Source organism: Salvelinus namaycush, chromosome 5 (genome assembly GCF_016432855.1).
Source record: "Salvelinus namaycush isolate Seneca chromosome 5, SaNama_1.0, whole genome shotgun sequence".
NCBI lineage: Eukaryota > Metazoa > Chordata > Actinopteri > Salmoniformes > Salmonidae > Salvelinus > Salvelinus namaycush.
In genome coordinates, this window is record NC_052311.1 from 18,791,250 (window position 1) to 18,808,986 (window position 17,737).

Below are 17,737 nucleotides of genomic sequence, written 5' to 3' on the forward strand. Positions count from 1 at the left end.
TGGACCATTTTTGATACACATGGGAAACTGTTGAGTGTTGCAGTTCTTGACACAAACCGGTGCGTCTGGCACCTACTACCATACCCCGTTCAAAAGCACTTAAATATTTTTTATTGCCCATTCACCCTCTGAACGGTACACACACACAATCCATGTCTCAATTGTCTCAAGGCTTAAAAATCCTTCTTTAACCTGTCTCCTCCCCCTCATCTACACTGATTGAAGTGGATTTAACAAGTGGCATCAATAAGGGATCATAGCTTTTACCTAGATACACCTGGTCAGTCTATGTCATGGACAGAGGTAGGATATAGAGGTAGGATATAGAGGTAGGGTATAGAGGTAGGGTTCCCCAACTGGCGGCCCGCAGGCCAAATTTTATTTGGCCCCCCAAGCTTTCTTAAAAATATATATACTGTATACATATTGTTTTAATTATTGTTGGACATAAAATACTCTAAAAACACCAGCAAATCAGCTCCAAGTGATTGTAATTTTGGAAATCTGTTCCAAAGTATTCCCACACATAATACAGAGATATACACTGAGTGTACAAAACATTAAGAACACCTGCTCTTTCCATGACATAGACTGACCAGGTGAATCTAGGTGAATGCTATGATCCCTTATTGATGCCACTTGGTGGTTAACCACCCAAAGGTTAACCATCTTGCAGTCCGATGGACGCATCTGGGTTTGGCAGATGACAGGAGAACGTTACCTGAACGAATGCATTGTGCCAACTGTAAAGTTTGGTGGTGAATGGTCCTTGCTGTCCCCAGTCCACCTGGCCGTGGTGCTGCTCCAGTTTCAACTGTTCTGCCTGCGGCTATGGAAACCTGACCTGTTCACCGGACATGCTACCTGTCCCAGACCTGCTGTTTTCAACTCTCTAGAGACAGCAGGAGCGGTAGAGATACTCTCAATGATTGGCTATGAAAAGCCAACTGACATTTACTCCTGAGGTGCTAACTTGTTGCACCCTCGACAACTACTGTGATTATTATTATTTGACCATGCTGGTCATTTATGAACATCTTGGCCATGTTCTGTTATTATCTCGGGAAAGCCAGAAGAGGACTGGCCACCCCTCATAGCCTGGTTCCTCTCTAGGTTTCTTCCTAGGTTTTGGCCTTTCTAGGGAGTTTTTCCTAGCCACCGTGCTTCTACACCTGCATTGCTTGCTGTTGGGGTTTTAGGCTGGGTTTCTACACAGCACTTTGATATATCAGCTGATGTAAGAAGGGCTATATAAATCAATTTGATTTGATTTGAATGAATAATTGGTCTGGGGCTGTTTTTCATGGTTCGGGCTAGGCCCCTTAGTTCCAGTGAAGGGAAATCTTAATGCTACAGCATACAATGACATTCTAGACGATTCTGTGCTTCCAACATTGTGGCAACAGTTTGGGGAAGGCCCTTTCCTGTTTCAGCATGACAAAGCCCCTTGTACAAAGGTGTGGAAGAACTTGACTGGCCTGCACAGAGCCCTGACCTCAACCCCATCGAAGACCTTTGGGATGAATTGGAATGCCGACTGTGAGCCAGGCCTAATCACCCAACATCAGTGCCGACCTCACTAATGCTCTTGTGGCTGAATGGAAGCAAGTCCCCGCAGCAATGTTCCAACATCTAGTGGAAAGCCTTCCCAGAAGAATGGAGGCTGTTATAGCAGCAATGGGTGGACCGACTCCATATTAATGCCCACAATTTTGGAATGAGATGATAAGCAGGTGTCCACATACTTTTGGTAATGTAGCGTCTCATCCTTCAGTCTTCTTTCTCATTGACTAATTTCATCCTTCTCTCTCTCTCTTTCCCCTCCCTCTCCACTTCTCCCTCCTCTATTTTGTGGGTAGGGCCTGTGTCTTATTGTGTGGGTAGGACCTGTGTCTTATTGTGTGGGTAGGGCTGTGTCTTATTGTGTGGCTAGGTATTGTGTCGTATTATTTGTGTAGAAATGTGTCTTATAGTGTGGGTAGGGTCTATGTCTTATTGTGTGGGTAGGAAATGTTTCTTATTGTGTGGGTAGGGCCTGTGTCTTATTGTGTGGGTAGGGCCTGTGTCTTATTGTGTGGGTAGGAAATGTGCTTTATTTTGTGGGTAGGGCCTGTGTCTTATTGTGTGGGTAGGGCCTGTGTCTTATTATGTGGGTAGGAAATGTGTCTTATTGTGTGGGTAGGGCCTGTGTCTTATTATGTGGGTAGGAAATGTGTGTTATTGTGTGGGTAGGGCCTGTGTCTTATTATGTGGGTAGGAAATGTGTCTTATTGTGTGGGTAGGGCCTGTGTCTTGCCTCCGGTGGTGGTGAGCTGCATCAGACTGCCCGATGCTGGACGATCCGCACCGGTGGCCCAACTGAAGAAAGTTCTAGACAGAAAAATAAGAAAAGTAAGAGAATGAGACTATGAAATGGCTAGACTATGGGTGCTAGCAGTTACTACTTGTAAGTGAGTACAAGTGAAACATGGTTGGCTTACAGTATATGATATAAGAGAGTCCACTATTTAATTAAGCGCTGGATGAGATTAAGTTGTTTTCTATATGTCAAAGTCTAGAAGAAATTTCAAGAAGACAAAAAAAAGGCCACAATATTGATGGCTTTTATGTATTTTATACCTCTGTGCTTCTTAGTGTGATTTGATTTATGTTGTTAGCCAATTGCCTATTTCAACAGCAACTATATCATGAGATTGCTTATTCACAATTCAAAGTCAACATTCTACACCAGTCCACCAAATGGATATTTGATAAGCAGATGAACTGAATCAAAGTGCTCATTTAAATTCCCCTCCCATTGCTTCTACTTATACTCTCAGAACCTCATCTGTTTCTACTGGTAATCTGCAGGGTTAATGTTGTCCAACCCTTCTGGGATTATAAAACTGGATCAAATCCCATCTAATCTCTACCGTGTACAGAGGAGAGACTGGAGACTATGTGCTCTGTGTCTAACATGAAAAGAGGAACACAAACTTTAGGGGCTCCATACACTAGTTTAGGGGCTCCATACACTAGTTTAGGGGCTCCATACACTAGTTTAGTGGCTCCATACACTAGTTTAGTGTGTTAGTAACAGTACATAGTTAACATTGCATTTACAACAAATTTGGGTAAATCCTGTAAAGAGTATCCAAGTAATAGATGCCAAGACTATATCCAGTCAAGAGTATTGAAGGAATGTAAGATTATAATTAGTTGATTGATATGTCCATCAAATTAACCTTTTGATCACATTACAGCATTATTCAAACCAGACATTTGGCTCTAAATATCTTTTGGCAAGATTTTAACAAGTAATACTGCAATACAATTGTGTAGGCCATTTTCCCAGGCCAAGTGACAGCATTGCCATCTTCTGGTGAAATACTGGTATACAAAAAAGATTGTCTATAATTATGGTCATACATTGAACAAAAGGTATACATCTGTATGTTCTAAACCTTTAGAATAATTACATTTAATGATGGTCTTCCAGCATAAATATACATATAATTTTAAATCTCAAGATTAACTAAATGATCAGTAAAAACATACAGTAATGAAAACAACCCATCATCCACCATATCACACTCACTCTGCAATGTACTCCAGTGGTGTCCAGGAACCAAAGTCTGCATCAGGCATGAACTTCCTGTTCATTGGAGTATCCAAGGTTACCCTGTGTAATCAAGTCACATGACAATGTTCTGGTGGTGGTAGGAACTGACTACCTGAGGCCTGAAGCTCTGGTCCTGGACTGATTGTAACAGGCCCATGTAAACCCCTTGTCAACAGACTAAAATACAACAGTAAAGCTAAAGTGTAAAGATGATATTTACCACCAGAAAGCATTCAACAACCTCTGATGAAGGCCTTTCACTGTTATATTTTGAGATGAGCATTATAATTGATACCTAAATACTTGCATATATTGAAATATGATTTTACATTTCAGTTGTATTAGTTGTATGTTTGAATGTGCACAGTTGGAGTCTACAGTCTTTTGAATGTGCAGATGCAGCCTACAGTCTTTTGAATGTGCACAGATGCAGTCTACAGTCTTTTGAATGTGCACAGATGCAGTCTACAGTCTTTTGAATGTGCACAGATGCAGTCTACAGTCTTTTGAATGTGCACAGATGCAGTCTACAGTCTTTTGAATGTGCACAGATGCAGTCTACAGTCTTTTGAATGTGCACAGATGCAGTCTACAGTCTTTTGAATGAGAACAGATGCAGTCTACAGTCTTTTGAATGTGCACAGATGCAGTCTACAGTCTTTTGAATGTGCACAGATGCAGTCTACAGTCTTTTGAATGTGCACAGATGCAGTCTACAGTCTTTTGAATGTGCACAGATGCAGTCTACAGTCTTTTGAATGTGCAGATGCAGCCTACAGTCTTTTGAATGTGCACAGATGCAGTCTACAGTCTTTTGAATGTGCACAGATGCAGTCTACAGTCTTTTGAATGTGCACAGATGCAGTCTACAGTCTTTTGAATGTGCACAGATGCAGTCTACAGTCTTTTGAATGTGCACAGATGCAGTCTACAGTCTTTTGAATGTGCACAGATGCAGTCTACAGTCTTTTGAATGAGCACAGATGCAGTCTACAGTCTTTTGAATGAGAACAGATGCAGTCTACAGTCTTTTGTGCACAGTTACAGTGAATAAAGCAACCCTCCTATTCGTATTGGTAGTGCAGAAGAATTGCTAGTCATGGGGGTAATGCTAACCATATGTGACAGCTATGTGACAGCTAATAGTAGCCTGGCAGGTGGTCTCAGTCCAACTTATGCAATTGGAATATACCATAACAGAGAACTGAGAATATTGACTACAAAACTCAGATACAGGCTTCTCATGCTGACAGTGCAAAAACGTGCTTTACATCCATTTGTTAATCAATGAAACTATGTATACAGATAGCTGCTCATGAGGTGAATACATGTAATATATTCGTAATGTAACCTTTGACCTCCACTGTTGCAAATAAATTAAATTCCTAACGACTATTTCCAATGAGTGCAGGTTTTTCCTATTCCTATTCATAATTAGTAAGTAATAAACTGTAAAAATAACAAATGGTATCTTTGGCAGGTTATAAACTGTAATAATAACAAATGGTATCTTAGGCAGGTTTCTCCTATCTCCTATATAAGTAATTGATTAACTGTAATAAAAACAACAAGATACCTCACAATTTATTCATTTAGCAGACACTCTTTAGGCAGAGCAACTTACAAGAGCAATTAAGGTTAAGTGCCTTGCTCAAGGGTACATCAACAGATTTTTCAACTAGTTGGCTCAGGGATTTGAACCAGAGACCTGTCGGTTACTGGCCCAACGCTCTTAACTGCTAGGCTACTCACGGTAGTATGGCAACTGCCACAGCTCCAGGGGGCATCCCACTGTTTTCTCCTGCTAAACTCTGACAGAGCTGGTGGACTGCTGACTTGGCCATGCCATAGCCCACCATGCCTGAGGAGAGAAAGAAAGACGGAGGGATGGAAAGAGGGACAGTGAAATAGGAGAGATGGTTGGATAAAATCAGATAAACACCAATAAATCTTACCATAATAACAAGGGACATGGAAATATACACAATTCTAGAGTTACAAAGTAATTTGATGATTGTCGGATGTGGTAGGGCTGGCAAACTATTACAAACTACAAAGGGAAGCACAGCCACGAGCTGCCCAATGACACGAGCCTACCAGACGAGCTAAATAACTTCTTTGTTTGCTTCGAGGCAAGCAACACTGAACCTGTGCCTGACTGAGTCTGTAATACCAACATGTTTCAAGCAGAGTCCGTGTGCCCAAGAACACTAAGGTAACCTGCCTAAATGACTACCAACCCGTAGCACTCACGTCTGTAGCCACGAAGTGCTTTGAAAGGCTGGTCATGGCTCACATCAACACCATCATCCAAGCAACCCTAGACCCAAATCAATTTGCATACCGCCCCAACAGATACACAGATGATGCAATCTCTACTGCACTCCACACTGCCCTTTACCACCTGGACAAAAGGAACCCCTGTGTGAGAATGCTATTCATTGCTACAGCTCAGCGTTCAACACCATAGTGCCCTCAAAGCTCATCACTAAGCTAAGGACCCTGGGACTAAACACCTCCCTCTGCAACTGGATCCTGGACTTCCTGACAAGCCGCCCCCAGGTGGTGAGGGTAGGTAACAACACAACTGCCACGCTGATCCTCAACACGAGGGCGTGCTCAGTCCCCTCCTGTACTCCCTGTTCACTCATGACTGCATGGCCAGGCACGACTCCAACACCATCATTCAGTTTTCCAACAACACAACAGTGGTAGGCCACTGTTATTTTACTGCTGCTCTTTAATTATCTATTTTTTTACTTTCCACTTATTTTTCTTAAAACTGCATTGTTGGTTAAGGGCTAGTAAGTAAGCATTTCACTGTAAGGTCCACACCTGTTGTATTCGGCGAATGTGACAAATACAATTTGATTTGATATACAGTACCAGTCAAAAGTTTGGACACACCTACTCATTCAAGGGTTTTTCTTTATTTGTATTATTTTCTACATTGTAGAATAATAGTGAAGACATGCCAAGAGTGTGCAAAGCTGTCATCAAGGCAAAGGGTGGCTACTTTGAAGAATTTCAAATATAAAATATATTTTGATTTGTTGAACACTTTTTTGGTCACTACATGATTCCATATGTGTTATTTCATAGTTTTGATTTTTTTTGAAATACCCTGGAATGAGTAGGTGTCCAAACCTTTGACTGTCACTGTATGTGATATTACAAACAGTATATTTTGAACTCAACATACATTCACTACACGTTTATAACTTCCTGTTTATATACTATGGACAAATACTCTGGGTGCTTTTGGTTCCCAAACTTTGCCCATGGCAGTATTGAGAGATGACTGCTTGTTTCACAGACATGCTTTTGATTTCCCATCAATGTTTGTGTTCATACAGTAGCATCTGGAAAGAATAAGCAGCATTTTCCAACACTTTTTGAAAGAAATGGCAGAGGCATGCCACAGCTACCTTTGAAAAATGGCCCAATGAAAGAAAGAGGTGGAGAGTAAGCTCTTTTTCATTCAATTACATTTTATCTTCAAGATACTAAACTGAAGAAATGGAACCTATTTCTCAATGGAACACATAGTCTTTGAGGGGAGAGTTTCAGTTGTATTTTTTTTTATACATACAGTAGATGCACTCCAAATTGCTAACGTAAGATGGTTTATTGGAAATGCCTTCAGAATCTATTTCCCCAACGAGCATTAACAGACTAGCGTGCTGAATCCCCCAAGAGTTAAATCAATGTTATTTGACAGTTCAACCTGACTTTTAAATCCAAGGTCAAGGGTTAGGGTCATAGGGTGCACACATGGTTAACAAGCCTCAGTCTTTAACCCCAAGTCTTTAAGTCCACAATGTGTGCATCTGGCTTTGCAAGACCAGTTGTTGCTAAGACACCACTGGCAAGACCAGCTGTCCTTAAGACCCCATTGGTAAGACCAGCTGTCCCTAAGACACCACTGGACACCAAACTACCCAAAAGGCAGTATTTCACCATAGAGAACTCAGTAAAGCTGTTTGAGAATGTCTTTAGATCAGACACACTATTAGCCAGTAAGCTCTTAAGTATTAAAGCTAATATTAACCTAAAGATATAAGCACAAATAACCCCTAAACACATCCAATCTTTAAGCACTACTACTATCTTCCAATGTCTTGTTTTTGTCAGTTATACAGACAATTTGTATTATGATATCATAAATACTTCAAGAGCAGCTTTTTCCCCCATCTTCATAACATTAAATACATCTGAAACTTTTGGTCCAAAAAATATGCAGAACAACTAATCCATGCTTTTGTCACTTCAAGATTAGACTACTGCAATGCTCTACTCTCCAGCTACCCGGATAAAGCACTAGTGCTAAATACAGCTGCTAGAATCTTGACTAGAACCAAAACATTTGATCATATTACTCGAGTGCTAGCCTCTGGCTTCTTGTTAAGGCTAGGCTGATTTCAAGGTTTTACGGCTGACCTACAAAGCATTACAAGGACTTGCTCCTACTTATCTCTCCGCTTTGGTCCTGCCGGACATGCCTACACGTACACTACGGTCACAAGATGCAGGCCTCCTTATTGTTCCTAGAATTTCTAAGCAAACAGCTGGAGACAGGGCTGTCTCCTACAAAGCTACATTTTTATGGAATGGTCTGCCAATCCATGTGAGAGATGCAGACTCGGTCTCAACCTTTAACTTCTTATGGCTGCAGGGGCAGTATTGAGTAGCTTGGATGAAAGGTGCACAGAGGTGCCCAGAGTAAACGGCCTGCTCCTCAGTCATAGTTGCTAATATATGCATATTATTATTAGTATTGGATAGAAGACACTCTGAAGTTTCTAAAACTGTTTGAATTATGTCTGTGAGTATGACAGAACTCATATGGCAGGCAAAAACCTGAGAAGTTCCACTTCCTGTTTGGATTTTTTCTGAGGCTGGTAGACTTTCAACCAAGCTCCCATTGAAATTACAGCGAGATATGGATGAGTTTTCACTTCCTACGGCTTCCACTAGATGTCAACAGTCAATAGAACTTTGTCTGATGACTCTACTGTGAAGGGGGGCCGAAGGAGACAGGAATGAGTAACCACTGCCATGAGGTGACCACGCTTTGACGACGCGCATTCACGTGAGAGGCAGCTCCGTTCCATCGCTCAACTGAAGTCAGTGTAATTCTCCGGTTGGAACGTTATTCAAGATGTATGTTAACAACATTCTAAAGATTGATTCAATACATCGTTTGACATGTTTCTACTGACTGTTACGGAACTTTTGGACATTTCGTCACGTTTTAGTGAACGCGCTTTGTGACTTTGGAATTGTTTACCAAACGCGCTAACCAAAGTAGCTAATTGGACATAAATAACGGACATTATCGAACAAATCAAGCATTTATTGTGGACCTGGGATTCCTGGGAGTGCATTGTGATGAAGATCATCAAAGGTAAGGGAATATTTATCATGCAATTTCTGGTTTCTGTTGACTCCAACATGGCGGCTAATTTGACTCTTGTTCTGAGCTCCGTCTCAGATTATTGCATGGTTTGCTTTTTCCGTAAAGTTTTTTTGAAATCTGACACAGCAGTTGCATTAAGGAGAGGTATATCTATAATTCCATGTGTATAACTTGTATTATCATCTACATTTATGATGAGTATTTCTGTTGAAACGATGTGGCTATGCACTATCACTGGATGTTTTTGGAACTAGTGAATGTAACGCGCCGATGTAAACTCAGATTTTTTAAATATAAATATGAACTTTATCAAACAAAACATGCATGTATTGTGTAACATGAAGTCCTATGAGTGTCATCTCATGAAGATCATCAAAGGTTAGTGATTCATTTTAGCTATATTTCTGCTTTTTGTGACTGCTATCTTTCGCTGGAAAAATGGCTGTGCTTATTGTGGTTTGGTGTGACCTAACATAATCGTTTGTAGTGCTTTCGCTGAAAAGCATATTTGAAATCGGACACTTTGGTGGGATTAACAACAAGATTACCTTTTAAAATGGTATAAGACACATGTATGTCTGAGGAATTTTAATTATGAGATTTCTGTTGTTTTGAATTTGGCGCCCTGCACTTTCACTGGCTGTTGTCATAGCATCCCGCCACCGGGATTGCAGCCATAAGAAGTCTTTACTGAAGACTCATCTCTTCAGTAGGTCCTATGATTGAGTGTAGTCTGGCCCAGGGGTGCGAAGGTGAAAGGCAAGGCACTGGAGTGACGAACCACCCTTGCTGTCTCTGCTTGACCGGCTCCCCTCTCTCGACAGGGATTCTCTGCCTCTGACCCTATTACAGGGGATGAGTCACAGGCTTGCTAGTGCACCCCCATGCCGTCCCTAGGAGGGGTGCGTCACGTCGTGCCAGGCTTTTTTCGCTATTTTTTCCCTGGGCTGATGACTCCTGGCTGTCGCTGTCCCCAGTCCACCTGGTCGAGCTACTGATCCAGTTTCTGCTGTTCTGCTTGCGTCTATGGAACCCTGACCTGCTGTTTCGACCCTCTCTCTCTCTACCGCACCTGCTGTAACAACCTCTGAATGCTAGGCTATGATAAGCCAACTGACATTTTCTCCTGAGGTGCTGACCTATAACCACTGTGATTACTATTTGACCCTGCTGGTCATCTATGAACATTTGAATGTCTTGAATAATGATATGTCCTTAATGGCCATGTACTCTTAATCTCCACTGGGCACAGCCAGAAGAGGACTGGCCACCTCTCAGAGCCTGGTTCCTCTCTAGGTTTCTTCCTAGGTTCCTGTCTTTCTAGGTAGTTTTTAATAGCCACCGTGCTTCTACATCTGCATTGCTTGCTCTTTGCTGTTTTATGCTGTGTTTCTGTATAAGCACTTTGTGATTTCTGCTGATGTAAAAAGGGCTTTATAAATACATTTGATCGATTGAATAGGCATAAGGCAATCGACGCACTTGCAGTACCTGTTAATGGTCATATTAAAGATGTATTTCTAAGACTCACACACTTCTGCCACAAGGAAGCTCTGAGCGTTACTTGACATGAATTTAAGAGATCATGAAAATCTGTAAATCTTGTGGGTTATAGCATAGACTTTGTAAAACAGGGTAAATACTGTAGATCCTTTTTTCATTCAAATAAATACAGACATACTTTCTTCAATATCAAAACCTTATTCATATTTTATGGCGAAAAAACCCCACACAAGTGAGAGTTAAACTATAGGAAACATCCCCCAAAAATATTAGACATACCACTGTCAAAAAAGTAATCTAAACCAAGCCTGTGAGGGAAATCCCTACAATTTCCTGGCCTGTGTCTAGTGTAGCACTAGTTTCTACAGTAAGCTACATTCAATGGGAGAACAGCACAACACACTCTAACCATGTCTACACGTGGAGACCCAAATTCTGCTGACTCATTCTCTTCCCCAACCTAACAGCCAATGAGAGTGGGGGCTTTATACCGACTGCTGATCAGGGATTTTAGGTGCCCTAGTGTCAGGATTTATATTGTTCTCAGGACCATCACATGGGTTACACACCACACAGGGAATGGCATGGGTGTTGGGTCCTATAGGTAACATCACATGCATATAGGGTCAGGTTTAAAATACCGGGGAGCATTGTGTGAAAAACCATAGTAGTAACAATTTCTCTCCTCATTAAAATAAATATCATATTCAACATGTTACTCATATTTTCATTTCTACTATATATCAGTCTTTTTTTGTATTTCATGGGTTCCTTGTTTTACAAATAGTTTGATGATGTAAGCTGCTATCGTGACGACAGGCACCCTTAAACATAAAAGTTGGAATGAAACGGTGGTCAGAACAGAGGCACAGTCAAACAGGGTCAGCATGAACAACATTACAGGAGAAAAGAACAGCCGGTTGCCATTTATTGAGATGTACTGGAGGGAGCTCTGCAGAGTGGTCACTAGCTGGCACAGCCACAGCCACATAGTCATACAATCTGATTTTAAACCTAACCTTAACCTTAACCCTAACCACACTGGTAACCCTAATGCCTAACCCTAACCTTAAATTATGACCAAAATGCCCAAAAAATAAATATAAAATGCCAGTAGAATCAAATAGAATACCAGTAGAATAGAATAGAACCCCAGTAGAATAGAGTACCAGTAGAGTAGAGGTAAGTGGCGTCTTACCACTAGTGCCACCCAGTGATGCTTTAGCCCCAGCCAGAGTCAGTAGTCCACCCTGCTTCAGGTGCATAGCAGCCAGATGGCTAGATATGGTAGAGGTCCACACACTCTGCTTCCACATCATGTCTGTGTTTTTGTACAGGTCTAAAAACAACATACATAAGAGAAGATGTTTGAGGAACAACATTGCAACATTGAATGAACCATGTAATTAAATGGAACGAACAAACATCCCTATTGAATGCCAGATGAGAATTCAGCCTATGGGGAAATTGGTTTGAAAGGGGTTTAAATGGAGATATTTACATTTTAGCAGATGCTCTTATCCAGATCGACTTACAGTAGTGAGTGCATACATTTTCATATTATGTTTGTACTGGTCCCCCGTGGGAATCAAACACACAACACTGGAGTTGTACCAACTGAGCCACAAGGGACCTGGCATTCATATCACAGTATGTGTTCAAAATGAACTGATAATATTTCAGTGAAACACTCTTGAACCTTTGGAGCTGCAATTTCCTCCAGCCCATCCGCCTGCCACACACAAGATGGCATCCACTTTCTGGTCCCCTAGCAACTGGGCCACATCTGCTGTCACCTGCAGCAAGAGATAACAGTCTATTACAACGGGCTAGAACAGACATGGGCAAACTACGGCCCGCGGGCCACATACGGCCCGTTAGGCTTTTTAATCCGGCCCGCCGAACTTGTCCAAATTATAGTAAAAACCTCCTTTTTTTCCCCTTTCCCTGCAATGCCCACGTTTCCCCAATAGATGGCGCACTCAAAACACATTGACCGTTGTTGGAGTGGCGCGTATTTCTCTTTATTTCACTTTAATTTTCACTTCGTTTCACGTCACCATTAAGCCCTTCTGTGAAAATGAGCGGACCAAAGAGAAGGAAAGTGGACAGCGAATGCCGAGTGTTTAATAAGGAGTGGACAACAAAATACTTCTTCACTGAAGTCCGATCAACGGCTGTATGTCTGATATGCCAAGAAGCTGTTGCGGTTTTCAAAGAGTACAATATCAGCCGTCACTTTGCCACGAAGCATGCAAACTATGCTAGCAAGCAGTCAACACAAGAACGGGCGGCTACTGCTCAGAGGTTGGCAGCTAATTTACAGAGTCAACAGAACTTTTTTCACCGACAAACTGCAATTCAAGAGTCAAGTACCAAGGCAAGTTATTTGCTGGCATTCAAATTAGCAAAGGCTAGCAAGCCTTTCTCCGAAGGCGAGTTTTTGAAAGAGTGCATGGTATCGACCTACGTGTGTGAGCAGACGTTTAGCGTCATGAAAATCAACAAAGCCCATCACAGATCCAAGTTAACTGACCAACACCTCAGATCTGTCCTGAGAATTGCCACAACAAAACTAACTCCAGACTTTGATGCACTGGCAAAAAAGGGAGACCAACAACACTGTTCCCACTGAAATGGTGAGTTTTTCTGCTGTGTTATGAAAAAATGCATATGGAAAGTTTGGAAGTGCGTCTTTTAATTAAGAGCAATGCGCATTTACGCACAGCAGCGGTACAGTAGCTTTATTAACACGCCGCACATCGCTCTTAATTTAAATTTAAATTTTCAGCTGCAGGTAGGATATTTAATACAGCCTATGTCTGTGTGCTTGGCAACGATACACGTGTACTGTTTGCGCGTGAAGGCGAGGGCGTCCGTGGCGAGTTTGTAGAGCGCGCGGTCAGGACAATCCATCCATGATTTTGCGGAGTTTAACACAAGTAGATATTATTGAGCTTGAGTATTTCGTTGTGTAATAATATGTTTTGAATGTTGAAAGTGATTCCATTTTTCAATAAATGTTGATTTCTTTAACTTTGCACCTTCGATTGAAACTTATTAAAAACAGACGCAATCTTGATAAATCACAGTGCGTATGTTATTTTAATCTATTTACATTTCCTCATCCCGGTATCTGCGAAATAGTATGTAAATGCCATATCTTGCATATTCCTTGAGACAAATTTATTAACTGATAAGGGCTATTTTTCACATTTGAAAGACAGTTAATAAATTGGGTTGTAGTGTTCTTACTGTGCTATGAGGTTTGCACACACTACATTTAATGCTTTAGTATATCCGGCCCAAACACTCCCTCCAAATGCTCCTGGCCCGGCCCCTCTGTCAAATTTTAGAACCCATTGTGGCCCGCGAGTCAAAAAGTTTGCCCACCCCTGGGCTAGAATCTGGGTGCTTTACGGTAATTATCCAGCGTTTTGCAAATCAACGGAGTGTTCAAAAAGCCATAACTGTCAACATCACAGAGGGAGCAGGTGAAAGCATGCTCCTCCTACCTGTCCTCCTTGCTCAGTAAATGACTCGGACAACTTCACCAGCACGTTCGCGTTTGCCTCCTCACTGGCAACGATATCGATGCTGGCTACCCACTATTGGAAAAGAAAGAAAGAACAACAGAGCATGAAACATTTGCATTCTTTGGAAAATAGGATGATGATATCGAACTATCCTTCAACGTCGGCTATTTATTCCACATGCAATCCAAAAGTAGGCTCAGTAAATTATAACGACTGATTATATGCTTTCCGATAGCTCTGGGCTGGCATCGTTAAAACGTCTTGATAATGACAATTGATGATGACAATTTCAATGGTTTAATTTATTTCCCCTTGCTTCTTACCATAGCATCTAGGGCTAGGCCTAGGTCTACTCAACAAGTGGTTATTGAAAATATAATAGACACTGGGGCAAGCAACAGCTCACAATCCTTTCGTAATTGTATTCTATATGAAAAAAAAAACACGTATAGCACTCACCCATCCTTTAGATTTGAAGTGCTGAACAATTTTGCTACCCAGTGCACCTTTTCCTCCGTATACGAGTACCCGACTGGCAGCCATGCTTTCTTTACTATGCGCTTCAAGCAATGATGACTATTTCACTAACATTACACGACAGCTACCCTAGAGAAAGCGAGAGATAGAGAGAGAGACAGGGAGAAAGGGAGGGAGGGAGAGAGAGTGAGAGATACACCCACCCCCAATATTTAAACAGACACACTCAGCACATCAGAGGCAGACCTTAGTTCAATAGTGTTCTATGTAAAAATGCGTAAGCTATTATAACATTTTCAGTGCATAGGTTAGCCAACACCATGGATGGCAAATAGCAGGCCGCGGTCTGCATACATTTTGAACTCAGTCAAGGTCTCAACTTACTGTTGAGAGTTAGAATAGTAGAATACACAAGGCACAATTTCTCAATTTGGTTGTGCAACAGCAGTTTTTCTCTTGTTATGTCAGTCACTGACAGTCACTCAATTAGCCCATGTAGCTAACAGTTAGTTTAGCAGCCAGCTATCTAAACTTGTAGTAATCATGGTCGAATTACCAACCAGGGCCACCATTGATTTTGTTAGTCACTCTCACTCAGATATCATATTATGGTAAATGTGTAGAATTGCAGGAAATTAGCTGTAAACTGCGCATTTTTCTCACTGCCCCATGGCAAAATGAGTAGAATTGCATGAAATGAGTTATATGATTGAAAAATCTTCTCTCCGCCCCATGGCAAAATGTGTTGGATAATTTAGCATTTTTGAAACACCTGAACCAGCTTTTTCTAGAGTCATAATCATTATGCTTACTTTTATGTAAAAAGCATGCCTCTTCAGCTGTCTGTATCCTCCTAAAATATAATTTTCCCTTGTGGCGACCAGCAAAATTGTCTGAATTTTTGTTGTTTTACTATCCTTGTGAGGACTTCTGTTACACGCAAGGATAGTTAAACACACACAAAAAAACACACACACATACACTCACACAAATTATGTGCATACTCATGTATTCAGATAAGATAAAATAAAAAGTACAGGATTTGGATACAGCAGTAGTGAGACAGCCACATGTTATGACAGCAGCCTGGCCTGTGGGAGTACATCCTAGTCATCCTGAGTACAGCATGTCTGAATCTGTCACAGCAACACCGCTCATGGAGATATCATCAAATCATTTTCATGCCCTGGGCTTTCACTCGCAGTCAAACATATCAGGCTAGATTTCTAATTGCACACTGATAGCTTATGGCCTAGCTTCTCAAGTAAATTGCACATCCAATGAATACACATTTGAAATAAACACCAGAAAATGATACAGCGAAATTCAAAATGTTTGCCCGCATAGACTAGTATTTGATCACGCCGCTTTGACCAAGTCATTTCTGTAGATTACGACACATTAAAATAACAATGTGTCCAGGTTTAGGCCCATTGACAACACATATGGTTATTTAACTTGGATGAATGATATGATAGCCTGGGTGGAAGTCTGTTAGTGCTTTAGTTGTTGTGATGAAACAGGACTTGGCTAAAGCAAGAATAGACTGTTACCCACGCTAATGATAAGATGGTGAGGAGGGAAGGAGGCATGCTGATAGGAACAACGCTAGGTGTGGATTGGGGTGTATATAATGGTAGGGGAAGCAGTGTTTTTTTAAATTTTTTTTTTTTTTTTTTTTTTTTTTTTTTTTGGGGTGGATCAGCTTAATATTGCGGAAAGAATGTTGCTTCCAATGTAATTGTCTGCATCATTTCCAATCCCCCATATTTTTTTGGGTAAATATATATATCCATACACGCATGCATACATATATACATATATACATACACATACCTATATAGACATACATACTTTTTTAAAGAATATACCTTTATTATTATTCCCCGCAACCCTACCACCGCTCCCCCAATTGGAGTAAACTAATAAACACTTCTGCTTTTACCTTCAATTTATACATCTTATACCTATTTTACAGACACAGACTACTTTATAATAGTTCTCTCTTGTTTGTTCTTAGTCCTTCCTCTATTTCTGTTGTCCATCCAATTTTATTTCCACTTGTAACTGTGCTATTTCACAAAAGCTCCGCACCTATACACATTTCACAGATCCCGTATGCCCTACATTGTTTATCTTGTTATTAGTCCCACCCTTCAGTTCCACTCAACCCTTCCCATCTATCTTCCAACATCATCCATTTCGGATTTTTATTTGCCATATATTTTTCAACTGTGCTGTGATGCTTCACAAAAGATTTGAACCTTCCTATTCTCATAGCTTCTACAGATTGTAAATTAAAAATAAACATTTTTGCTAAAATAATTATTATATTATTGATTGATTGACTATGGCTTTTCAAATCCCCCAGTATTGCTATCTGTAGCGTTAGTTCTAGGCAAATGTTGCAATTCTTCAGCCATTCCTGGACCTGTGACCAAAAACGAGCTACATATGGACAATACCAAAATAAATGGTCTAATGACTCTGCCTCCTCACAGCAGAATCTACAGAGCTGGGAAGATTGTATACCCCATATATATAACATTCTATTAGTTGCAAGAATTTTGTACAATAATTTAAATTGAAAAATTCGAAGTTTTGAATCCGGCGTTGTTTTGCGTATCAATTCATAAACCATGTGCCATGGAATGGGTACATCGAACATCTCTTCCCAACTATTTTGCAATTTATATGGCACAGCTGTCAGTTTTTTGGTCCTTAAATGAAATTGGTATATGTTTTTATTTATCACACTTTTCTTTAACCATTTATGTTCTTTAATACAGGGCCGACATACAAGTTCCTTACTTTTTTCCCCTTCTACTTGCCTCTTCCATTTTTGTGGTAATGCTGCAATTAATTGGTTGTAATTTTGGGTAGAGCAGACATTTCCATATGTCTGTGTGAGCTGCATGTGTGACATAACTCCACCAGTCCTATTTATGATATCATTCACAAAAATTATACCTTTTTTAAACATTTCTTCGATAAATACAGTTTTTTTATCAATTACTATATTTGAATTTAACCACAATATTTGTTGTACTATTTGTTCCGTCCTTTCAGGTGGATTAAACTGAAATTGCAACCAACTTTCTAAGGCTTGTTTAAAAAATAAGGATATTTTGGAGATTATTTCCTTTTCAAACAACCGAAAGTGAGCAGGTGTAATCTGAATAAAGGGAAAAAGGCCCTTCT

General features: G+C 40.7%; 1 protein-coding gene across 2 annotated transcripts; it reads right to left on the reverse strand.

Annotated features, from left to right (window-relative positions):
- Nucleotides 1-1,900: 1,900 nt before the first annotated feature.
- LOC120048024 (dihydropteridine reductase-like) lies at nt 1,901-14,719 on the reverse strand. 2 transcript variants are annotated; one of them, XM_038993696.1, is made up of 8 exons: nt 14,519-14,719; nt 14,039-14,131; nt 12,223-12,319; nt 11,722-11,862; nt 5,354-5,462; nt 3,578-3,661; nt 2,286-2,370; nt 1,901-2,185 (listed from the first exon to the last, which is right to left on the reverse strand). In XM_038993696.1, exons 1-8 carry the CDS (start codon nt 14,600-14,602, stop codon nt 2,168-2,170), a joined length of 711 nt encoding a protein of 236 aa, XP_038849624.1. In that variant the 5' UTR covers nt 14,603-14,719; the 3' UTR covers nt 1,901-2,167. The 2 variants fall into 2 exon arrangements, with proteins under 2 accessions (XP_038849624.1, XP_038849623.1); XM_038993695.1 differs by having other exon boundaries at nt 1,901-2,370; nt 14,519-14,717.
- Between the last annotated feature and the right edge of the window lie 3,018 nt (nt 14,720-17,737).

Excerpts from the sequence above, each read along its gene's own strand:
- LOC120048024 (XM_038993696.1), bottom strand. The coding sequence starts at position 14,602 with ATGGCTGCCAGTCGGGTACTCGTATACGGAGGAAAAGGTGCACTGGGT. Across the intron at positions 3,662-5,353 it reads GTGGCAGTTGCCATACTACC|GGTAACCTTGGATACTCCAA; the intron begins GTGAGTAGCCTA and ends TTGATTACACAG. Across the intron at positions 2,371-3,577 it reads CCACTGGAGTACATTGCAGA|AACTTTCTTCAGTTGGGCCA; the intron begins GTGAGTGTGATA and ends TTTTCTGTCTAG.